This window comes from Vipera ursinii (assembly GCF_947247035.1).
Source record: "Vipera ursinii genome assembly, chromosome: Z".
NCBI classification, from domain to species: domain Eukaryota; kingdom Metazoa; phylum Chordata; class Lepidosauria; order Squamata; family Viperidae; genus Vipera; species Vipera ursinii.
This window is the reverse complement of record NC_139517.1, coordinates 106,382,864-106,408,209: the sequence shown is the minus strand read 5'-3', so window position 1 is coordinate 106,408,209 and position 25,346 is coordinate 106,382,864. Positions and strand designations below refer to the sequence as shown.

At 37.4% G+C, this 25,346-nt stretch overlaps 1 protein-coding gene and 2 long non-coding RNA genes across 4 annotated transcripts in view; 1 reads left to right on the top strand and 2 right to left on the bottom strand.

The window, feature by feature from the left end:
• The window catches only part of LOC310648797, a 185,492-nt gene extending 178,616 nt beyond the window's left edge, over window positions 1-6,876 (bottom strand). Inside the window, exons 1-2 of the long non-coding RNA XR_014494147.1 lie at window positions 6,597-6,876; window positions 1,000-1,074 (exon numbers count right to left, since the gene is read on the bottom strand). This is a non-coding gene — a long non-coding RNA (uncharacterized lncRNA). The remainder of the gene's footprint in view (window positions 1-999; window positions 1,075-6,596) is intronic.
• Window positions 1,799-23,614, top strand: STEAP4 (STEAP4 metalloreductase). 2 transcript variants are annotated; one of them, XM_083376838.1, is made up of 5 exons: window positions 1,799-1,882; window positions 15,901-16,370; window positions 17,625-18,152; window positions 20,634-20,798; window positions 21,930-23,614. In XM_083376838.1, the coding sequence occupies exons 2-5, from the start codon at window positions 15,915-15,917 to the stop codon at window positions 22,206-22,208; spliced, it is 1,428 nt and encodes a 475-aa protein (XP_083232964.1). In that variant the 5' UTR covers window positions 1,799-1,882; window positions 15,901-15,914; the 3' UTR covers window positions 22,209-23,614. The 2 variants fall into 2 exon arrangements, with proteins under 2 accessions (XP_083232964.1, XP_083232965.1); XM_083376839.1 differs by lacking the exon at window positions 1,799-1,882 and adding an exon at window positions 5,639-5,685.
• On the bottom strand, window positions 16,413-25,285 carry LOC310648798. The gene is made up of 3 exons (XR_014494148.1): window positions 25,069-25,285; window positions 21,945-22,135; window positions 16,413-16,448 (listed from the first exon to the last, which is right to left on the bottom strand). It is a non-coding gene; the product is annotated as an uncharacterized lncRNA (long non-coding RNA).
• Window positions 25,286-25,346: the final 61 nt, after the last annotated feature.

Here is a 25,346-nt window from a genome sequence, read left to right as displayed (position 1 = left end):
GTAGTGAATGGTCTCACCCTTGACTTATGTCCTTTTCCAAACACAAAGACCAAAGTGTAACTGTAGCTGTTTCAGCATGCAGGTAATCCTCAACTTACAACTTTAAAAGTTTAGTGACTTTTAAAGTTACAATGGCAGTGAAAATAGTGACTTATGACCTCTTTTAACACTGATGACTGTTGCAGCATCCCCATGGTCACATGATCAGAATTTGGATGCTTGGCATGACGGTTGCAGTGTCCTGGGGTCATGTGATTACCTTTTGGATATTTTGACAAGCAAAGTTAACAGGCAAGCCAGATTCACTTTACAACCACATTACTAACTTAACAGCTGCAGTGATTCATTTAGCAACTGTTGCATAAAAAGTTGTAAAATGAGACAAAATTCACTTAACAAATGTCTCACTTAGCAACAGAAATTTTGTCCTCAATTGTGGTCATAAGTCAAGAATTACCAGTACTTTCTGTCTAACAAGCAATTATCTTGATATAGTCATGTCACTCAATCCAAGTGTAGCACACCTTATCTCTCTGTTGAATGTGAGATTGTAGGATATTGTTACATAACAGTTGTGGTTATGATCTCCTAGGGGGCACAATTTTAAATCTGGATGAAAAATTCATAAGTAAGAAAAAAGAATTACAGTTGTAGGAGATATTAAATATTCAATTGTAACAAGTTGCATACTTTAATACTATCTGGTTATACATTTTTCCGCAAAAAAAAAACCATTCATACTTAAGACATGATAACGAAAGGCACACGACTTTTGAAGGGACCAAGGACACAAAATTCAACTTTCTCTATCTTACAAAGTGGTTAAATGGATAAAATTAGAAGTGGAACTATAATTTCTATCTTGAGCTTTTCGGCCAGAAAGTGAAATACAAAACACATCAGAGTAAAAGTAAGTAAATAAACCAAAGGAATAATCACACATACAATTGGAATAAGGAATAATTACACACAAGCACATATAGAAGCCACATATCTTACCTTATGGAAGCCAGCCCATTTAAAGTCCATGCTGCTTAAAGAGTTGTGCGGTCCAATAGCAGTTTAGGTAAACAGCTGTAGGAAGAAGGAAGAGGGACTTGGTCTTCCATTGCTGCAGGTACATGACTCTTGCTTGCAGTTTATATTACATTGAATTTCTACTTAAAACTATACTGGTTATTCCTAAATGTGTATCTATAGGAAGGGTTCGCAACATTTGAGTCTAGTACCTTTGATGGAATAGGTGAACACTGGTTGCTGGGGAGGCCAGGCGGCTGGTTGTCCACAGAATGCCACAGGATACTAATAGTCTCTAGCCTAAATTTTCTTCTCTTTTTTCAGTCACGCATCATTTTTTATTTTATAAGAAATAAATGATACAGTGGCACAGGAACCGGGGTGGAGAATTTGTTATGCAAATCAGCACATATCAGTGTGAAAGAAATATGTGTTCTCCTTCTTTCCTCCTAAAAACAACTGGGCTGAAAAAGCAAATAGGATTGTTTTTGTGGTCAGAGCATTGTTTGATCACATTTCAAGTGCACAAAGGAGGAGGAAAGTTTGAAGAAGAGCAGGCAAGGCACCACAACACTTGTCTCAGAGTGGAAAAAGAAACCCTGACTAAGTCTCAAGAAAGGGATTTCCCCAACTTCATTATTGGGAAATTCTGTCTCCATTCTTAAATGTACAGGTTTGCAAAATCAGAGCTCTTCCCCTATTCACCTCCCTTTCCTGTCTCTTCACTTCAGCGGATATATGGCCAGGAGTCATTAAGACCTCCTCACTCTGTTCCAAGTGAGAGGAAGCTGCTGTGCGCCTCCAGGCAGATGTTACTGCAGCTGGACTGCCTTTATTGACTGAGAAGGAAGGGGAAAAGTTCAAGGTAGGTTTTCATTTGAAAAAGAGGCAAAGTCACTCAAAGAACTACGCAGACTTTACCACTGGGTAATTCTGCATCACAGGTGAACTTTAGAAATTTTTTTCCCCAAAATTAATCTGTGTTGCAAATCCATCACATGTGACAAATGGGATTATTTTACTCCTGGTAAGTAAAGCAGAAAAAAAGGGGAAAGTTTCTATCTATTCATGGCTCTGCAAAGTATGAGAAGCTGACATTAAACTTGGGATTAGACATTAGGCAATTTTTAAAAGTTTAAACTTTGTTCTTATCTTTTTAATGTTTAATTAAATTATTATTTAAAAAGAAATTATGTAAAACTTATGTGGTTGATTAAGAATCCTGGAGTACCTTAAAGATATACAAAGATTTTATAGAATTGACTTTTTAAGGATTATTGTCAACTTCATGAGATGCATGCAATATTATTCTTACTGCACTTTTGAAACAGAAAAAAGCCTGCGGTGAATTGAAGAGAAACAGCAAGGTAACCTCTTACTCTGAATTGCCTGTCTAAATTAATTTGCCCGTACAGAGGGTTTCACCATCTGATTTTCAACAAAGGTGCAAAAATAAATCTGTTAAAAATATATTCTTTAACATTGCTAAAAAATAATAATAATAGCCCATGTCTTAACAAGATTGCCAAAATCTCTCTTTTTTCCAGCATTTTCAATAGAAATCTAATAGGTATTTTACATTGTTGAGAAATGTGTCAAAAACATGACAGTTGTTGTTATTATTATTATTCTAATAACAAGAAAAAATTTTCATTTAAGCTGCCATCCCTTATTCCCACTGTACTCTATGATAAGTGTAACTATTTTTTCTTCATTATTTTTGAGGTCCATTTGAGGTCAAGGGCCCAAAATAATGAAAAAAAATAAAATTGGGATTAGTTTTATTATCTTTAATGAAAATTGTTGATCCATCTATTTATTTCAACACTGAATAGGCAGTTCCCTGTCCCTATTCCCCATGCTTCCCATAAATAATAAATTCGTATTTTCCACAATTAGGACCCAGATTTGAACTCTATTCAGCATGGCTGAAAACGGCCAATTAATTATTTTCTTCTGAGAAGTCCATTGGACTCCATCCAATGAGATAGAATAGCTAGAGTCCCCTTTTACATGCTAGCCAAATGTGTGGTCAATTTGACCAAAGGCTAGCTCTTTGGCCCTGCAGCACATTCTTTACATTTGTGGGGTGTGATGCCCAAACCTTAATTTCTTTGCCATTGGGTCAACCTAATTAAAGCTGTACTTTCTCATTGGATTGATCTGGGCTTTCATCCAAATAAAATTTGTGCAGGGTTGGAATTCATCCTATAACAACAAATCTTGCTATAGTTTTCTGAAAGCTATCCAGAAAATTTTTCTTCCTTTAAGCAAACTGAAACAGGTACCAGCCTCTTTCTGCATTGGATTTAATCAAAAATAGCTGCTCTTAATTTTCTTTGTAAATGGCTGGCCTTAAATCAGAAGGAAGCTAAGTTTTGTCCCATTGGATTCACAGAGACCTGTACTGAGTACCTAATTCCAATCAAACCTACACAGATCTTGAAGGAGTGAAAGGAATCTTCAAAGTCATAACAAGAAAAAAAGAGAGAAAAAAATTAGTGCAATTTGGAGAAGGTGTTATATAGTGTGTTACAGGTTTCTATGGATAAGGTGTGATATGAGCAGACATGGCTGCCTTAAGTCTCTGCAAATTTTGAGACATTCGTATCACCCCTTAAACCTGCCTGAGTTCCCCAGCAAAAAGTATTTCAGCTTCACCCAATTGATGGTTCTGGAGAATGAAAAAAAAAGGTTGTAGGGGGACAGATGTGGTCCAAGAACCACAGGTTACTTATCCCTGTTTGGTCTCAGCTGTCTTAGATTTCAAGGACCACTTCCCAGCTACACTTGAAGTGAATGGAGATGATATTGTTGACTGGAATTTAAATTTGCTAGGAATGTTAAATAGATCGTAAGAAGCAATAAGTATTGTGAGTCTTATAATTTATGCATCCAAATCCAAGGTAGTTAGGAATGCAGCGGGAATGGAATGCTCAAGAAATGTGTGTGATTAAAACAAGAGACAGGATCAAAAATAGATGACTGCAGAATGAATGGAGAATTCACCGAATTCTCATTCATTTAATTCAAAATGACAAGTAAAAATAGTTTACAATTATTTATATAAGGAGAGAATGAACAAGAATGAAATTATGGAACAAATACATGGAGGTAGAGTAAATAGGTTAAGATGAAAGACAAGACCAAAAAAGCCATAGCTTGATAAAATTAGTGAGAACCTTAAAAGGGTTAAATTTAAAGAACAAAAGCCAATGTGTAAAATCATGTATGGATACAATGAAAACAATACATGTTTAGAAAAATAAAATGTTATAGTGAGGTGTTTTGAATGCTAATGGTATAAACTAATTCTAGCTAATATTTATTTTTCTTATCCATTTTGGGAAGCTTATGAGCTTGTTCACATTTCCTGTACTCTCCATAATGTTGTTTATCCTGGGGGGCAATAGTGTAATAGGAATGCGTATCTGTGTCTGGAGTGTTTCGTAACAAATATTAGAGTTTCCACATGCAAAGTATGATTTTTATCACTGAACTACAGTGATAAAACTGGTATTTGATGGTCTTCTATTTTGCACCCTGAGCAAATATCGAAAAATCTTTTAGAACTTCTTTTCATAAGTCTCCAGTTTAATATGTCTTCTTTTTCTGTTCTTCTAAACTCACAAGAAATACATTTTAAAGCTTGCAATAATATTAATAAATTAATTTTAAAAACTAACAGACAAGGTGACATTATTTTTCAGAAGGGAAAATTCAGACAGATATGATCTTTCTAACACCTAAATGAGTTCCCACACAAGTCAAGGAATAGTCATGACTCCCTGTGTACAAAAAGTCCTTAATAAGGGCACATTCCTCAGACCAAAACATTCTTCCAAACTACTTCACAATGAATGCTTAAAGAGATTTTCAAGATCCCATTTTTAAGAAAATTCTGTGAAGCATGAAAATACTCAAAACACTGAAAAATTTAATGGTATCTGTACTGTTGGGTGGTGAGCTTTTACCTTAAACCCTAAACCATTTGCCTCCTACGCATGTAAGGACATGATAAGCACTAAAGAGGTGCATTATACAGCTTTCCTTAATCAATCATAAGGAAGAGAAAAAACAACTATATGAAGTTGTATTTGTATTACTGTTGGGTGGTGAGTTTAAACCCCAAGGCACTTGCCTATTGTGCATGTAAATATGTGATAAGTACTAAAGGGATGCATTGTAGAGCTTACATTAATTAATCATTCATGTGAAAGAGAAAACAGAACTGTATGAAATGACTGATGGCACTTTTTTAAGTCTGGTATGCAGGACGTAGCCAAGATGTTTTGCTACCCGACACAAAACCAACAGGTGATCTTCCTATTCCACAGACAGAAGTAGACAATAGGTAAATCTTCCCCAACATCTGAGGGAGCAAGTTAATTTATATACATGCCATACTGTACACTGTTTGGTTTTCAATAGCAGAGAAATAGGAACTGACCTACTTTTCCAACGATTGCTCCATGATGCAAATGTATAATAGAGCCAGCCCATCTAATCTTATGAAAGCAATTGCAAAATTAATTTATATAAGGTAAACCGAGGATACAGAGCCCTTGTCTTCTTCTCTCTCGGGAACCCACCCTCCCATTAAACTGGAACAAGACTATCTTGCAGATCTTATGAAGCAGTGATACATCTTTATTGGGAAAACGTAAGGTACATTTACGCTATTTTTTCTAACTCTTATTTTTACTTTATCTTACTTTGCTGAATCTTACCTTATTTCATTTCATCCGTATCTTATTGTGGCTAACATCTATTGTCCCAGTATGGTCAAATTTGATTAATCAGTAAAGTTTATTCCACCATTATTCCACCTCCAGCATTCTTTAAGTAACATGCCAGATTTCCTTGAAGAGGCCATGTCCAGATATCAAGATTTTGTTGCTGACTAGTCCTTTCATCAGAACTCTGAAAAAAGCTCTTGCCTTTGAGCTAGTAATTTGTTTTCGAGGAAAGACAGAAGCAACAAAACCTTTTCACTGTGATTTTTGGCATTCAGTGCAACAGGCACAAAAGGTGACTATCAGCATACATCCCTGGCCAGCAAAAGACACGACAAATCTGGGTATATGCATGCTGATGCACCTGATGCCCTCCCCAGGATACAGTATAGCCAATTCAGAGCTCTGGGTTACAGGGAAACAATTAATCCAGATCCGTGTTTAATGATTAGGTACAGTATATCATTCTTTGGTAACTCTTTTACACCCTGGAAATAGATTCCCTAGATGAAAATATATTTTAGCCTGGAATTCTCCTATGTTTCTCAGGAGTTCCCCTTCAGGTTGGATTCTGTTGCTTGGATGGTTCATCTAGAATCCCTCCCCCCCCCCCGCCGCCACCCCTTTCTTCCCTTTCCATCTGTGGACTTGTATAGACCTTCCAGTTAAGGTCATCAGGAAGTCAAGCTCTGGCTAAATTGCAGCTTCTAGCTTGACTGAGTGGCTCAGTTTCTGTGCGGTCACAGAGCTGGTTTGAGGTCAAGCTACAGTGGAAGATTTAGGCTGTTTTTACAAGCCTGGTTAGGGAAGTCAGGCTGTTTACCTTTTTACCTTTATTTTTACCTTTATTTTTCTCTCTGCCATCAACTTGTGTCCGCCATCCTCCTGCTCCTTCCACCAGTTCTATCCTTCCTCCCTTATCAGTGCAGACTTTAAGCCTAGCAAGCATCAGAAAATCCTCCTTCCCTGCAGAAAAGGTTTGCTCTCGAGGACTCTGTTGTTCCCCTTCACAGAAAGAGATTGGCATAGTACGAAAAGAACAATGATGAGTTGGCAATGTTGACTAACATTATTAAATCAAAATAATGTGGCTGTGACAGACCTGTTCTCCTGCTTTCTTCAGTCACACAATTGTTCTAAAAAAACCCCACGCCCTGGATTCTTTCCAAGTCCTGCCCAGGTAAACACACTGCAGGTTCAGCTATCATGTATCTTTAAATGAAGGATACGCTCGTAATTGCCCTGGAATGTTTCTTGTGTATCACCCAGAAGTATCTTTGGTGAGGTGGTAGCTATATAAATGTGATAGGTGACATATGATAGATAGATATAAGATAGATAGATAGATAGATAGATAGATAGATAGATAGATAGATAGATAGATAGATAGATGGTCCAAGATGCCATTCAACTTGCACACTCTAGTGTAATGAAGGGTGGTGGTTTGATGCAAATGCAAAGACACATTTCAGTTTATCCTACTCAGACCCCTTTTTCAGATTTACTGAGCAAGCACTGGAATTTTCAGCATAATGGAGATAAGCTTGTGTCTTATTTTGCATGGTGGATTTTATTCTCTACAAACAAGGCATTGCTCCCATAATTTTTTTTAAAAGGTGCAAACTAGTTCAATAGGATCCTCCAACAGTGTAGGAGGGTGGTTCCAGCCAAATCTATAATTAAAATGTACAAATATGGAGAGAGTAGTTACCACAGATGTTTATAGCACAGCCCATACAAATTATGAGATGAGCTATGCTTTACCAGAAATTACCCTCAGAATGACCAAGTATAAACTGGTTTTGACTTAATAGTTGTACCAAAGACAGAGTTTCTATAAATGCAACAGGTTTAATTTTCCTACTGTAATTCCAGTGTTAGAAGAGCCTGCCCAATTTTCCTGGCTACAGCAATTAACACTGCAGCAATCCAATAGGAGGGAGGTCAGACCCACACCCTAGCAAGATTAATTAATATTGATGGTTGGTTGGTTGATTGGTTCTTTGAATGAGAACCAATCCACTCATGGTACCAAAACTTATTGCTGGCAACTTACCCCATTTTGCGTACTCCAAACTGCACATGAAAATAATAATCCATAAAATGAATTTAAATACATTTTCTTAAAAAAAAATAATAGCCCTCCCTAGAAACCAGACAAAAAAAGGGGGAAAAACACTTTTCACTAATCAAGTAGATAACACCATTCAGTTCCTTTGTCATTACTGCTCAAGCTATTGTGGAATGTCAATCATCAAGAATTTAGATATCCATATATATCAATTATGTCAGTAAATTTGCTTACTGGTTACAACTGAGTATGAGCAATAATCATTATAACTGGCTATAAACTATGGAGCACTATAGTCTACTACAGCTAGAATCCACATAATTGAGTTTTGTTATTTAAGTAATTGGTTGCCTTAAATAACATGCATTGGTTGTTCAGTTGCTAAGTCATGTCCAACTCTTTGCAATTCTGTGGATCATAGCATTCCAGGCTCTCCTGTTGTTGTACTGTCTCCCAGAGTTTGCCCAAATTTATGTTGTTTGTATCAATCACACTATCGATCTCATCCTCTGCATTCTCCTTCTCCTTTTGCCTTCAATTTTTCCCAAGATCAAGGTCTTTTCCAATGAGTCCTCTCTTCTCATTAGGTGTCTAAAGAATTTGAGCTTCAGTTTCACAATCAAAGAACCCTTCCCATTTATAACAACCAGAAACTGAATCTGCCTTCAACATTGGCAAGGCAGCTTAGGTATTAGCCAAGATGTTCTCCATCGACTTGCTACCACTCTGCAACTACAACTCAATTTCTACTGGCAAACTGCATTATTTTGCCCAAATAATGGGCAAAGAATGACTTTGAAAGGGTGGCATAGTTCATTTGTCAATTTGCATTGTAACAATGCAGTCAGTTTTAATTGTTTAGTTATTTTTGCATTTATTCAAAATTAAATAATAGACCAGACACTAGAAAAAGAAATACTGCATTAATGCCCCATTTATCTGTTGATACAGCTATATTGTTTATGAATACCTATGCATTTGTTTTATGATGCCTCTCTATCTGAATAACTGAAGCCACTACTATAGCTTCGGCTATCATCTGTACCCAGTGAGGCTTAAACATTTCCCAAGATGTTCACTGGGAGAATGACAATTCTTTGTTGCACCTGGCTTCCTTCAGAAATACTTGCTGCCTGGGTCCAGGCTGTTTCCTTCTCCACAGAAGGACTTACTGTTCTCCATCCAAATCTCAGCCACAGAGCCAAGTTCTTGAGTTAGCTGTCAGATCTTCCCATCTATGTTTTCTCAGATTACAGTAGAAGAATGTTTTTGATCTGAGAATACAAGAGTTTGTATGCTGCACTATAAGCCTTTGGAGAAATGAAAAGTGTACAATGATATATTCTTATTCTAGTGCACTATTAAACAATCCTAGCAACCAGCAGGTAAGGGAAGGCATTAAAATAATTTTAATGTCCTAACTGGCCCCGAAAGAAAAATACAACAGAAGTTGCAACAGAGCTTTTAAAATGTTTTTATTTTGCATGAAAGAATGGCATCAATATTTGGGCATTTCATTGCTAAGAACTGACTTATCCTTAAGGACAGTTGAATCTGTGTTGTGGTCTGGCACAGATTCATTTCATGCAGGGAGACGGAGACAGCTGCCTTGTTATGACAAGGCAGCAAATTAATCATTCATTTATACTTAATATATCTTACATTACAGTGATGGAATGGAAAGAGGTTTGAGGGATGTTTTCACTTAGGTAACATAACAGACAGCCACATGTGGTTCTACCTTAATCAATTATAAATCTACTTGCCCACTTTGCTTTTTCTAAATCTCACTTTACTACCTTAAAAAAAGGTTCGACATTAGGTCTGAATTGTTTGGCACAATGCTAAATAGTTCTAATACCAATTTAGAGAGTTTCTAAAAGGAAAACTTTAATATAATAAATAAATAAATAATAAAATAAATAGACTTTCACAAGAGGAGCTTATGCCAGCCATCCACAACCTTGCACTCAAGTGACTTAAAATCCATCTGCAACACAGCTGGAGGCTCCAGTCTGGGAGAGTCTGGTTAAGATTAGGGAAACTTACAGCCTTGAATTATTTATAAAAATAATAGCGAGATTTTTTTTTAATCTAAAACATTGAATGATAAATAAATGTTACAAACATTAAATGAGTTTCAGACTAGATTTATTAAAGAAGGACCACCCAGGAAACATACTTTTCAGACTAGACTCTGACAAAATCTGCACACAGGATGTTCCTTTTTCAATTTCTTATATTAGTTCTGTTCATATCAGTTCTTATGCAATGTCTGATGCTGTTCAGTGCCATGAGTTTACACAGCATGTTTTTGCAGGAACTTTACCAGCATTTGCTGGCAAGGAGACTCAGTTGCAACATGAAGGGGAAAAAAACCTCTTGTGGTAAACTCCCAATGTGTTTGCTGTTCCACAGAAGGAAACAATTCTTTCATTCTGTGATTATAATCATTTTAGATCCTAACTGTCAATAGTAATGTTGCTTAGCAACTAAACTGACTTTTACTTCTGTCATTCAATCCAGTGTTAGATACCAGGAACTTGCAGTGTGTTTATCTTCAAGGGGCATCATAATAATACAGTAAGAATCTTGATGAAAGCTGTCATTTATTGTGGAAAGGGACAACAGAGATTGTCACACTGAAAGTGTCCAATAAATCCATTAAATTTAAAGGTGGGGGAGGGGAGATTTGTACCTCTCCAGATGTTGTAGGTGTACATACCCCAGCATTTTAGCTGATATCTTTAATGGTAAAGAATGCTGAGAATTGTTGGGAGTTTTTGACCGCTGAGTCACATGAAGACATGCTGAGAAAGAAAAGAAGAAAGATGCAAAGGAAAAAAAAACTTGATGGAACGAAAGGAGGAAAACTCCAATCATAACATACTCTACCTTTTTCTCATTGGAATGTACAGTATTATCTTGCCACTTCATTTCTCAACTACATTCTTTATGCTTAATGCCTGTCTACACCTTTCAAATTGCCAGCACCTTAAAGAATCTTTTGTAATGCACTTTGCAGATGACAGAGCTGGATTAACACTTGGTTCTTTTAAACGCTAACCAGTTTAACAACTCTGGAAATGCAAAGGAAAGTATTCAACTTTTCAGCTTCACCACGTATATTTATAGTAATGGTTTAGTTGGTTTGAATTTGCAGCTCTCTCAGCAGTTTGCTATGATTTAGGCAACATTAAGTACATCTTTTTTTTTCAGCTCGTGCTTCATACGCCTGAAGAATCACTTTCCGTATTATCTTGTTAAAAGGCAGAGATGAGAGGAATAGAATAGAAGAGCAGCCATAGGGAAGAAATTATCATCACTAACAATACATTTTATCTGTTCTGTTAAAAGTTTGCAATGTGGAGTCATTTTGCTGAAAGCAAAAGACTTTTTTTTAAAAAAAATACAAATTACAGTGATAATTTGCTGCATTGCAACCCTGGTTTTTGGATTCTTCTCACCTCATGTGCCCCATAATATGAAAGCTTTTATTATTAATTTTATTTTAGAGTTCTGCCTATCTCCCCAGATATATATAGTACAGGAAAAGAAAACAAAGTTAGAGTATAATTAAGGAAAAAACCGGGAGTGGGGTGGAATTCTAAGCTTGTTTTCTGAACAAAAGGAATAAAAATGCAATTTACTTTGTTGTTACAAGGTGGTCAAAAAAAATGAGAGGGTACACTGGAGATTGAAGCTTTCTATGTGAACATTATAGAGCAAAAATCTGACTTGAGTGAGGATTAGTAAAACAGGCCTTAAAACAGAAAAGCGATTTAGTTACAGGAACTACACTGTACAGTGGGCAAAGCTTAGCAGACAGCTGATCAAAGAGTCAAAGTACATGTGCTCTAGGTATGTGTGTGCTTGGGAAAAAAGACTTTAGGAAGTATTAGTAGTTCCTTGTGCAAAGAACAGGCAGAGTGTCCAACAAAAAAGAAGCTGAGAATAACTCTGTATATAAACCCTATCACTCCTTCCAAGCATGAGGCCATGACAGTGACATATTGATGCCACCGGCCTCTGAATCTGCACCTCCAAAAGGACAGTCCTTTGCCTCCTAAATCTTTTTCTTGAGTCTGTCTCTCTCCTGAAAGAGAGGTTTATGTGCAGTCTTGTGTTCCATGTGCTGCTCTGTCTGTCATGCATTTCTTAAACTGGTCTCAATTGCTCTCAGGTGTAGGCAGTAGGCACCCATCCAGGGATGAAGTAAGATTTAGCTTCCAGTTCTCAGCTGGCAACCCATTCAACTGCAGCAGATGGATGCAAAGGAGACGGATGCCTTGGGCTTTGCTTCAGGCAGCAAAAGATTTCATCTGGCTCTTTTGCTTAGACTGCAATCCTACCAACTGCTGCTGGACTCACATTAAAAATCCCACTTGGAAATTTGTTTTGAACAATGAAAAGCAGTTCTAAATAAATTAATAACTGGCTTAGTTGGATATGACACTATTTCTTTTTAAATCCTGGCATTAACCAAATGTGAAACAGTCAATATTGGGGAAGGGAATGTCAAAAAAGCAGTTTATAAAGTCTGCAATAAATCTTAAATGTAACCCTCCCGCTTTTTTGGAGAAAAACAGAGGGGCAAACACAACCAATCATGATCCTCCTCCCTATTTCAAAAAAAATAGGCTAGCATATTGCTCTCCGTTGACCATAAGAGCACTGGGGTAACTGAAAAGTCATTTTAAGCTTGGTCAGAAAGCTGCTGTCCATAAGGTAATAAGGGAGGAGAGCCAATAATAGTAGATTATGGAATGCATAGTCCCAAACTTCTCTGATTTACCCATCTCTGATTTAATTAGTGAAATTAAATGGAATTAATAGAAGTGCCTCTGCCTGTACAAAGGCAATGCTGGATCTAAGTACGGTAAATGAAATGTGTTTTTTTACAAGGAACCCTACTTTGAGAGTCTTTGTGGGCATTAATACTTTATGGCAGCCCTTAAAATAAGATAAAATAAAACAGGAATACAATAGCCGTTTGAATAAATTTGGAGTTTTGCAAGAACACAGTAAACATTCTCACAAAATTGCCAGTGTAGATTATGGCAAAATAACCATTTATGAGAAGGCAGTCTTTAGGTCTCCAAAATACTCTGTCCAGCTTACTTTGCCCTTTTGTCTGTCACTCCTCTAGACAAAGAACTATTTTATCTTTTGCATAGACCTCTGGAGATCACATGAGGTCCAAAGTAAACATTAGATAATAGATCCTAGATCCTAAATATTCAATGTTTCAGCCTAGCTTAAAAGAGATTTTTAAAAAAAGGTAAGAGGCAGTAATTGCCAGGGAAGTGATAAAGGAAGTGTCCATAAATATATAAATGACCCCAAATACCTTTTGAGGTAGATTGGTAAATAGGTAGATATCTGCTCTTCTATCTTTTTGTCTGTCTGTCTCTGTCTCTATTTCTGCTGGTCTATTATCTATGTATCATCTACCTGTATGGTTATCTAATTAACTTAAACTCCGCTTTCTATCCATAACATACTCTGAGTTATAAAATGTAGTTGGGATTCTGTAATATACTGATAGCAATTATATATGAAATATAATTCCAATGTAACCAGATCAACACCTTCTCCTTGAAGAAAGAAAGTGAAATTCTAATTTCATAAAAAGTAAACCGTTTAATTCTGTCCATTCTGTCAAAGACACCTAATTTTAAATGGGAACACATTTTTGACCCATATTTCTAATACGAATTTAAACATGGTGGCTAGACACAGGGCATAGCATAAAACTGAAAGTAGCCCTACACATTCAGAAAATTGGAGAGAGCTGGTCCATAGAATTGCTTGAAAAGATAGCATTATCACTGTTACTACAAAATAAGTCCCAATTGCCTACAGATCCTAAAAATTGCCTAGATCCGAAAGACTATTTCCTTGGCTACTGAATTCCCTACCACAGCCACAAGAAAATAGTACAGGATCAATTTTCTGTCCCATATTTATTCCATTTTCTAAACTCATACAGTTACAAATAAAACTGTACTGCCATCTAGTGACAAATATGACATTGACCACATCAAAATCTACAATTCCTGGAAGTTTGTACCAGCCTAGCACAATCTAATGTTACTTGCTGACGTAAATATAATTATCCCATCACTCTTCTGTCATATAATAGTGGAACTGCTTTTCTGACTAGTTTTGATAATTTTTCATTTTTTGAAAAAAATAACCTAACTGTGCAGATGGTGAACCATCAAATCTGACCAGGATAAAGGCCTGTCTATCTTTTCGGCTTAAAGGATATGGGTGAGAGAATTTGCTACAGATAGTCCTGGAGTTCTGAAGGCAATTTGGACTGGAATTTCCATTGCTAAGCAAACAGAGCTAAGAAATGCAATAATAAACACAACCTCATATAACTGCATTGCTTAGCAATGCTCCTAGACTCACTTCCATTCCTGCTGCATTTTTATCTGTCAATACTCTGTAGTACCCAACCATGGCACCTGCCCACTTACACACTCATGGTCTATATACAGTGGTGGGATTCAGCCAATTCTCACCACTTCGGCAGAACCAGTAGCTTATTTTTTGTTACCCAGGCCCACAATGGACTTCCAAAAGCGGCATCTACACAGAGAACCTGTTGTTCACATATTTGAATCCCACCACTGTCTATATAGCATGCAGCATCCAGCTGTCCACATTCCATCATGTAACATATAGAGTAACAAAATCTTGAATTTCTGAATGTGCTTTCCCCCCCCCCCTTTTCTTTTTTCATGAAAACTATGAAGGGGCTTGTCTGAGATATTCATGTTACATTCCTGCCCCTGACTTATACTTCTTTTATTTGACGGTTGTTTTGATAATGGTCCTTCTTCCTATTTCACAAATCCCTCCACAGGCAGAAGCTTCCTTTAAAAAAAACTTGCTCTTTAAAGAGTGCTGTTTAAAGAGTGATGATTGTTTGTTTCATTATTTGCCTGCTTTTAATCCCAATTATGCTTTCCTGAGTTTTACACTGTTCAGAAGACTGGAGTAATAAACCTGCCAAATAAATAAATAAACCTTACTTGAATTATTTTATTATAATTACATTGTATAATTATGTAATCTAATTATATCAGTATCGCATGGCATGGCATTGTAGTGACATACTGTAATGCATGAAGACCATCCTGAACTTCAAAGTTTTGATTTCTTAATTAGTTCTTAAATTAAAAATCAGTAGGTTCTTGATATACGTCAGAGAGCATTTGGTGGGAGGAGAATGGAAGGAATGGAAACCTGTTCAACACATTTGTTCTTTAAATAGGTTGTTTTCATATTCCCTTGCTTGTGATTGGTACTGTGATCATATGTGACTTTGAGTGAAACTCTTAAATTTATAAAATATTTTTTCCTCCATAACTCTTCATTTATAACTTTACAGCCTTTTATTTGTTCTGTAGCCCTTGCAACACACCAAAAAACATCAACTTGGATAAAACTATTTGCTTTATGCTTCTGTATTCAGGGGAAAAAGAAGCTTAGTGAAATGAAGAAGAGGTGTATAAATAAAGAGCTTAGATTCTAAAAAATATATTCCCCAAGGACCAGTAAAACTCCTAGTTGTATGTAAAACATAATTCATTATTCAAAATATGAATCACAATGGGGATATTACCCTCCCTAAAGCAAAATCCACATCCAGTTTTGTAGCAATGAACAGCAAGACAGCAAATTTTGTTAGTAAAGTCAGAGAAATGTGTGTTTTGTATCAAATTTCAAGCACCCTTGTAACAACAAATCCAACCATACATATTTCCTTCCTCTTGAAATTCTCAAACCACCAGAAAATGTTTTATGTAACAAAAGACTTCAATTAGGTATTATGTGCTACATTAACTTGAAATTATCTAACATTTATGAGTGTAGCCTTCCCCAAATAATTATGTCAGTTAAAATCCAAATGTTGGGTATAATTCCTAGTCAATATTATGAGAGCTGAGCGTTGGCACATGTGAAAGTCACCAAGATGTATAATCCAATGGGTACTTGAGAATCAGACTGATTTTTTTTTATTTCTAGTAATAGCTTAACATGAACAATTCTGCATTTTAGGAATAATTTCAGATATGACTGAAAAAGTCAATCCAATGATTCCACTTACTTCAGATATGTCCAGCAAGAAGGAGACGGTGTGCATTTTTGGAACGGGTGATTTTGGAAGATCTCTGGGCTATAAGCTGATGCAGTGTGGCTATTCCATTGTCTATGGGAGCAGAAGCACTCAAAACTGTGGATTGATTCCTCAAGGAGCCACAATCTTATCTCATGCAGAAGCTGCTGAAACATCTGACGTTATCATTGTAGCAGTCCACAGAGCGCATTACAACTTTCTTGAAAGCCTACAAGAAATCCTCGATGAAAAAGTGTTGGTGGATGTGAGCAACAACCTTAAAATAAACCAGTATGCAGAATCAAATGCTGAATATCTTGCCCAACTGCTCCCAGGCAGCAAAGTGGTCAAAGCATTTAATACAGTGTCAGCATGGGCCCTGCAATCAGGCGGCTTGGATGCAAGCAGACAGGTAAGGGCTTCTCAGATGCCAAAGGCTGCTGGAGGTGGACATGTTCTGTGTGCGCATGAGCTGAGCTAAGGATCCAGCCTGAATAAGGAATGAGATTTTTGTAGATGTCACTGAAAGGAGCTTTATTTACAAAAACGCATTATACAGATTACACCTAGCCTCTGAACTGCAACACACACCTGAAATTAAGTGCAGATTCTTGACCAGAACAGCAGGCCTCTCCTCTTTACCCCTCCCAAATGATGGGAAACCCAAAGCTGGGACATTATTTTGTGATTCTAAATTGGCTTAGTACAGTTTTTAATATTTTGTTTAATTTGACTGGAGAATTTAATAGGTAGATTAGCAGCTACAGTATAAAGTAAAAAAAATTGCCTTTTTTTCCTTATAACCAATCTAATTAGCTGCTTTTTATGTCTGTTGTTATTACCAAGAGAAAGGGTGAGAGACTTAATACTTCAGCAAACTAAGATGTATAGGCAGTGGAGGCTACAGCTGCTGTGCGTAGAAAGGAAGCCATGACTGTGTGAAGCTCTGTCTAGCTGCATTCCAACAGGTGCAGAATCCGAGGTCACACGCTGTGTGCACGTGTACCTGGAAATGAAGGTAGTAGGTGACTTTTCAGGCAAGAAATACACAGTAAAACTTTAACTATTTCTCTGCATCCTACTGTTCACCTTATGGTCGTTAGGTCGTGAGGTTTTGAGCAATCAGTGCCACTGGATTCATAGCTCCAGCAAAGAAAAGCACATGTAAAGCTTTTGCTTTGTTTAACCTGTTAACTATTTTTTCTTTCATATATGTAATGTATGACAGTACACAGCAAGTAGACATAGAGTCTTATAAATTTTGAACCTACTTTGCAAGGGGGGAAGCTATTATTTTTACAGTAGATTTTCCAATTTGAACTAGGGAGGTGTTTTTGCTTTTATTTTATTCTTTTTAATTCATATTTTTTTATGTTCTTGTCCAGTTTTGTTTTTGCTCTTAATTCTTTTTCAAATTTTGTATTTTAATTTTTCAACTAAAATAAAAAATAAAGTTAAAAAGTATATTAATAAAAAAAACATAAAACATTTTCAGGTTTTGTTATCCCCAAAGATCCCCACTCTGGCTAATTTCAGTTTTATCAAAATGGCCAATTTTCTCAAAAGTTAACCAATAAGCTAAGAGACATCAAGAAGGTTGGCTCACTAGGATAATTTCTTTATTTTTATTGAACCAATGGGACTTTATTTTCCTTTGATGTTTCAGGTATTCATCTGTGGAGATGATAGAAAAGCAAAAGAAAAAGTGATGGAGATTGTTCGGAGTCTTGGTCTTACTCCTTTGGATAAAGGTTCTCTCTTAGCATCAAAAGAAATTGAGAATTACCCTTTACAACTTTTTCCAATGTGGAGATTTCCCATCTACCTCTCTTTTGCTCTCAGTGCATTCATCTTTTTATACAGTGTTGTCCGTGATATCATCTATAATCATGCTGAGAATAACAAAGATTATTCTTTTTTTATTGCTGTTACAATTGCAAACCGGATCTGCCCTGTTGTGGCGCTCGTTCTTCTTGCATTGGTCTATTTACCTGGGATCTTTGCAGCTATTCTCCAGTTATACAGAGGTACAAAGTACAGTCGTTTTCCTGATTGGCTGGATAAATGGATGCTTTGCCGGAAACAACTAGGATTGGTTGCCTTGGCTTATGCTTTCCTTCATGTTTTATATACACTGATCATCCCCATTCGTTACTTTGTAAGATGGAGGGTCAATTCTTTTGTCCTTCAACAGGTAAGCCAGTCTCATGCACTTTTTTCTCCCACTTCAACAGCTGGTACAATACTGGGAGGAAAAGCAAATGCCGTGTTTTTCTTTGCTGCCCACACCTTAATGCAGACTTTTAAGGACTAAAGTTCTAATAATTTTCAAAACTTTGGGGTTGCCCTAAATTGTTTCAGCATTTTCAGCCCATTTCAAATACTCTCATAAAATGGGGAAATTGCATCAAGTTCCCTTAGATCTAGCAAAGGAATGCTAAGTCATTTCAGATCCAATTCATAACTGACACATCATTAGAGCATTAGGGCAGTTACCTACTCATTATTCATATCCTTTTGCCCATCATACCCAGTTGAAACCCTCTTGATCTGAAACCATTTCTATTCTGACAAAATTGAGTGACGGTAGATATTTGGGCAACCTGGTTCTGAGGAATCTCCATCTTTATCCTTGGATGGGGCAGCATCTTCCCATTTGAAGGTAAAGGTAAAGGTTCCCCCGCACATGTGTGCAAATCATTTCCAACTCTAGGGGCCGGTGCTCATCTCCGTTTCAAAGCCGAAGAGCCAGCGCTTGTCCAAAGACATCTCCATGGTCATGTGGCCAGCATGACTAGATGCCAAAGGTGCACGGAACGCTGTTACCTTCCCACCGTAGTGGTCCCTATTTTTCTACTTGCATTTTTACATGCTTTCGAACTGCTAGGTTGTCAGAAGCTGGGACGAGTAACAGGGGCTCACTGTTACGCGGCACTCGGGATTCGACCCGCCAAACTGCCGACCTTCTGATCAACAAGCTCAGCGTCCTAACCCACTGAGCCACTTCGTCCCTTCCCATTTGAAAGGGGCGTGCAATTTGTATGTCATTCTGTATTCACATATCCTGCTCAAACAGCAGATGGCAGTTGTGACTAGGAAGGCTTCTCCACAGATTCATCTATACCCATTCCTTGATCTTGAGGCCTTTCAGACACATGCTTTGATAACCTCAATACTAGATAACTACAATATACTCTATATCAGGGGTGTCAATGCCGGCCTGCGGTCTGGATGTGTCATAGCAAAACCATGCCCACTGCATTGCCGGCAATGGGGAAAAAGTCATGATATGTCGCAACACATTACATGACGTTGCAAGTTTGATACCCCTTATGGCATGGTCTTGGAGACCATTTGGAAGATGTAGCTGATCCAGAATATACCTAAGTGTGCCATTTGTCTTTACTGCTTTGTGAGCTGCCAATTTACTTCAGGGTGCTCATTCAAGGTGCTCATTGTCATCTAGAAAACCCTTGTGTTGTTGTTAGTTGCGAAGTCGTGTCTGACCCCATAGACAACGTTCCTCCAGGCCTTTCTGTCCTCTACCATCTTCTGGAGTCCATTTAAGCTCATGCCTACTGCTTCAGTGACTCCATCCAGACACCTCATTCTCTGTCGTCCCCTTCTTCTATTGCCCTCAATCTTTCCCAGCATTAGGCTCTTCTCCAGTGAGTCCTTCCTTCTCATTAGGTGGCCAAAGTATTTGAGTTTCAACTTCAGGATCTGGCCTTCTAAAGAGCAGTCAGGGTTGATCTCCTCTAGGACTGACCGGTCTGAACACCTTGCAGTCCAAGGGACTCGCAGGAGTCTTCTCCAGCACCACAGTTCAAATTTCATTGTGTAGATACTGATTATTTGAGGAACTATCTACATCCCATAGTCTCTGCCCACCGAGTAAGTCTGGACAATGTAGGCATAGTTTAGGTCCCTTCAATTACCCCCCCCCCTTGGGGGGCCTAGAAAGTGCACTTTCTCTCTCATGGTACTTGATCTCTGCAACAGCATCCCACCCGTGCCAATTCTTGAAAAAGTAGCTGAGCCTGTCATTTTTCAGAAAGGTGAGCCTGCATGTATAAAGATGTTAAGCCTCTAACTATGAAAGCTCTTCTAGAGCTTTCAAAAGACTTATTTGAGTGTGATGTGAGTGGAAGAAAATTTTCATCTGGAACAGATCATTGTGTGTGTGTGTGCGCGCGCACATGCACAGAAGGGTATACATGAATGTTCACATGGTGGTGGGTATTTATTAAATATTTTTCTTCTACCATAAAGAACTTAGAAAATTGTGCTAAGTTGACCAAGGCCAATTTGAAGGGAGCAAGTCCTTGATGATTTCATCTTTTCTTTATCGTTATTGCTTTGTATGGTAGTTTAATACCCAATGTTTTTTTAAAAAAAATATCTTACTAACTTACTAAAATGAATATATGTCATAGTGTTGATTTTTTTTAAAAAAAATCTGATTGCTGCAATGTTTCTAATACTGGAATGCTAGGATGACTTCAATTTACAAAAACGGTCACGATCATTTTGAATAAGTAGATTGCACAAGACAGCTTATAATGAGCAACATTTATTACATTTGAACTCCCCTCATGATATATAGGGGGACAATATGTTGCAGATCTGTTATGAAATTATTATACTCACACATATATTTCTGTTTTCTATTAAGGTATTTAAAAACCAAACAGAGCCATTATGGACTGGCACAGCCTGGCACAGTGATTCTTACCTTGCTTTGGGAATCTTAGGTTTTTTCCTGTTTGTTCTCCTTGGGATAACATCCTTGCCTTCTGTCAGCAACAGTGTTAATTGGAGAGAGTTTAGGTTTGTGCAGGTAAGATTCTGTTTGGCTAGTAAATTCACCTTGTTCTCATCCTTCTTTGCCTTCAGGTGTAACTAACTAGTATTTATCTTAAGGATTGTTTCCCTTCTTCCACTTCAGCAGTTTTTAACCAGACATTAAAACAACAAGGGCAGGGATGGACAAGGAATTTTAATAACCACCAAAGCTCACCAAAGCTGTATTCTCCTGATTCTCTCTCTTTGGGAAATTAGATGCCATGTTCTCAGAAGTGTGACATCTTTCTCCTATCTCCTTCCTTCTAAATAGGTAGAACTTTAACTTTCATAACTCCTCTTTGGGAATTGTGAGTGTTAAAGTGTAAAATAAAAGCAGAGTCCCAGGTTCAAAATACTGCTTAGCATAGCATACTGCTAAGCTTGTAAGCTGCCCTGAGTCTTCGGAGAAGGGCGGGATATAAATGGAATTAAAATAAATAAATAAATAAATAAAATAAAATGAAAAACTGAGACTACTCTGTGATTGCCCCAGCACAGAAAACAGCTTTGAAATGAGTGTTTTCTAATTCTTTTCCTTATTTTGATATGTTCATGAAGACTAATTATTGATGCGTATACATTAAAGAGTCTGTGTTGCAGATATTTGTATATGTATGTATGTATGTAAATAGACACTGTAGCAAAGGGAAGGCTGTTGCTGGTTCTTTTTAGATAAAAAGCTTATATAAACTAATGTATTTTGGATAAAGAAATGCATTATGCAATTACTAAGGCTTCCTATTTTTCATTTTATATATTTCAGTTTAATGCGAAAAAGGAAACTGTCCTTGACAGTCCATATTACTGAAATGTTTATCTTATACAATTTGACTGTTATTTTGTACACAGTTTTGCAGTCTTGTCAGGTTCAATTAATTAAACCATTCTAATAAATACAGTGGTCTTAAATTACAGCCCTAATCTAGGATAACTTAATATAGTTAAATGCACTTCAGACTCACATTCTCATTCTGTTGGGCTGCATTTCTAGAAACTAGCAAAGCTACTTTGGTCCAATTTTGGTTAGCAATATAGAACCCTCTACAATTTTTACACTAACTTTCTAGAAAATGTATTCAGAAGTTAATATTTGTTTACTAACCATTGTTTTTGTTTGTTTCCACAGTCCTATCTGGGTTACCTTACACTGGTTTTGTGTACTGCCCATACACTGGGATATGGTGGGAAGAGGTTCTTGAGTCCTTACTCATACCCATGGTTCCTTCCTCCAGTTTATTTGCTCTCTCTCATTATTCCTTGCATCGTGTTGTTCTTCAAGTTTTTCCTAATATTTCCATGTATAGACAGACCATTAACTGAAATTCGACAGGGCTGGGAGAGGAAACACAAACATATGAACCACTCAAACAGCAATCAGAACACCAAAGAAATATCATCTGTATAATTCCTGAATACCTGTTAATCTGTATATTTTGGAAAGGACTGAGCATAGTCAAAGCGCTAAGCAGTGGAGACACACTGAAAAAAATATCTTGAATATGAGCTTTTGTGAGTGATGACAGAAGAACTTTATAAACCACATCAGTCACATTTGGAATGAGTTTCTGCAAGTTATGCTCAGATACCAATAAAATGGTTATAGGATTTCAGACAGCAATAGTTTTTCAGCCAAAGAACTCTACATAAATACACTATAAAGTATACATATCTACAGTGCTAGCTGCATACAAATTGCATTTTCTTTCTGTGAGTATCTGTCAAACTATAAAGAAATTTCTTTTATCTATGGGAAGCTATAATTTTATTGTGAGCTTAACAGGAGGCTTGTACACTCAGCACTCTTGACAGCCAAGAATGTGAACAAGAAATGCTAAATCCAAAACATGAAATAGCAATAAAAACATTCCCTGATTCTAATACAAAACTTGCCTGCTGCAGACCAGCAGGAAAACACATGAAAAAAAGTTTTCAAGTGGCTGCTTTAAGTTTTTTTTCCAGATCAAGGAAATATTGGGAAGTTGGGGACTGAGAATCCTTTGAATCTACCCACATTCATCTTGCTCCTTTCGTTTTAAAGTTTTCTATGGTGAAATCTGCCACGATTCATAAAATATCAGCCAAGAAGGCTGATACAGAGGCAAATGGGGACAGAGAGCTGATGTCAGATTTCACTTTCCAGTCTCCATAGCCTGAGTCTGTGGTGGCGAAGCTATGGCACGCGTGCCACAGGTGGCTTGCAGAGCCCTCTCTGTGGGCACACTTGCCGTCGCCCCAGTCCTAGGCCTTCAGCTGGGTTTTATAAAACCTTTTTACTTTAGGCCTCCACCACCATGTACAAAAAAAGGTTTAATCAATCAATCAATTTCAACTTCTCGCAGGAAAAAAGACCTCACAAAGTTGGAATTGATTGATTGAACTTTTTAGTCCCACCCAGTCTGCCGTTACCACATCTACGCCCACAGAATGGGCCATGCCCATACAATGGGCCACACCCAATTAGCCACACCCACCCAATGGGCCATGCCCACCTGGCACCTGACAATAATAAGTGGGTTTTGGGTTTCAGTTTGGGCACTCAGTCTCTAAAAGGTTCGCCATCACTGGCCTGAGTGTTCCCTCTGTTAGCAACGTCAAAGATTTTATGCTTCATTATTATGCATGTTTAAGTCAAACTCATAAGCTAAATCAATTACAAAGAAGCAATTTAATTCATATTTCCTACTGTATATTAGCAAATTGTATTTGTATTGTATTCAAAAAAATATATGTATTCCGTTTTCCAAGTTTTGGTTACCAAATTTGTTTATAAGCACTTATATTTGGTATGTTTCAAAAGAAATAAAGAAAATCCTTTGAAAGAGAAACATTTTTTTGTCATTCAGACACCTTTTGCTCTTGATCAGTAGAGAAGATTTAAGATCAACCATAAAGATCAAGGAAGTCTGTTTTGAGTAGGAGGACAAGAAAAGAATTAATAGAAATTTACACCTAAGAATTCAGCAAATAAGACTTTTAATAAAGTAATGACTTTTCACCAAACAATACAGTTAAGAGAACTTTGATACAAATCCCTGGGACAAGATCAGTGAATATAAATTAAATCATGCCAAAATTCACTGACTCTAAAGACAGAAAGTATTGGTACAAAACAGGCATGGTATGGAACTGGATTAGGCCACTTTATTTTTTTTCAAAGTTCCAATGGAGGGTTCAAATCCGTAAGCTAAGCTAGGTCAATCTGCCTTCTGATCAATCAGTCTAATATCAACCTGCTTGCTGGGAACCTGCGCCCAGTTTGGCTGCTTGAGTTTAGTCTCACTCAGCATAATCTGAACACAGGCATACTGGCCCATTTTTTCCACTAATTCCCAAGTATTTCATGCTGCATTGCCACATTGTGCAGCTAGCAACATGAACATATAAACACAAAAGCCCAATGTAGTACACGCATTAATAAACCGATTAAGGGGATGGGTGCCTGGGGAGGACCAAGACCTATTTTCCTAGTGGCAGAACAGAACAAGGTTGGCTAAGTCCAAGTCTGGTTTTGTTGGTCTCTGAGTACCATCTTGTTCTTGCATTCTGTGCCTTTCAATTTGCCAGCTGGCCTTTCCAATTGCATCAGCAGTAAACAGTTAAATGACTCACCCCTGATTTTAAGGCCTTTTTTGCCACAATCATTAAGTGAACCACACACAACTGTTAAACCAAATTTGGCTTTCTCCATTTACTTTGCTTGTTGAAAGCTGACTGGGAAGATCATAAATGGCAGTTACATGACCCTGGGACACTACAACATGCAATACATGCCAATTGCAAAATGTCCAAATTTTGATCATGTGATTGTGGGGACACTGCAACAATCATAAATGCAAGGACCAGTCGTAAGTCACTTTCTTCAGCATTGTCATAATTTTTAACAGTTGATAAAGTATAAGTCAAGGACAGCGTGTATTTGACTTAAACCATTATCATCATCAGGATATTGCTACTTTTTATCAAGCAGCCCTGCAGTGCTCTGATGCAACTTCCTCCTTTTGGTGTACATGCAATATCACAACACTCATATTAAAAGGTGCAAAGCTTGCACTACAGCACCACAATACCACTTTTTGTCCATCTGGCTTCTTTTCTGCAGGTGATGAATTAAAGGATGAAATCCTAGAATCTAGGACCTAGATGTTTGTTTGGGGTACATGCTTCTAAATAAAGTGGGATTTGCTGCCATATAATCAAGATGAAGAACATGTTTGAAAGCAATCCTGTGTGAGAAACCTGTCCCTGTCAAGGCACATGGAACCTACTTCTGCGTAAGGAGTAGGCATCACGCCCAGCAACCCAGTCGACGAAGAAGACCTAGAGCTGAAAGACTAAAATCCGTCGGATTCCCAAGTGGTACAGCAACCTACGTATGACATGACGAAGTAGCTTATCCTTCTTTTCCGACGTCCAGTATGGACTGTTCATAAAGCAAATATTCTTAATTATCCACACGCGCACACATTTGCTAATTCCTCCTCCGGAAACTGTCATCTAGGTTTTCAATACTTAGTTTCACCATCACAAACAAAGTTTCAATATA

Coding starts and splice junctions, on each gene's coding strand:
- STEAP4 (XM_083376838.1), top strand. CDS start 15,915: ATGACTGAAAAAGTCAATCCAATGATTCCACTTACTTCAGATATGTCC. Junction 18,153..20,633: donor ATTCTTTTGTCCTTCAACAG/GTAAGCCAGTCT, acceptor TTTTCTATTAAG/GTATTTAAAAACCAAACAGA. Junction 20,799..21,929: donor GAGAGTTTAGGTTTGTGCAG/GTAAGATTCTGT, acceptor TTGTTTCCACAG/TCCTATCTGGGTTACCTTAC.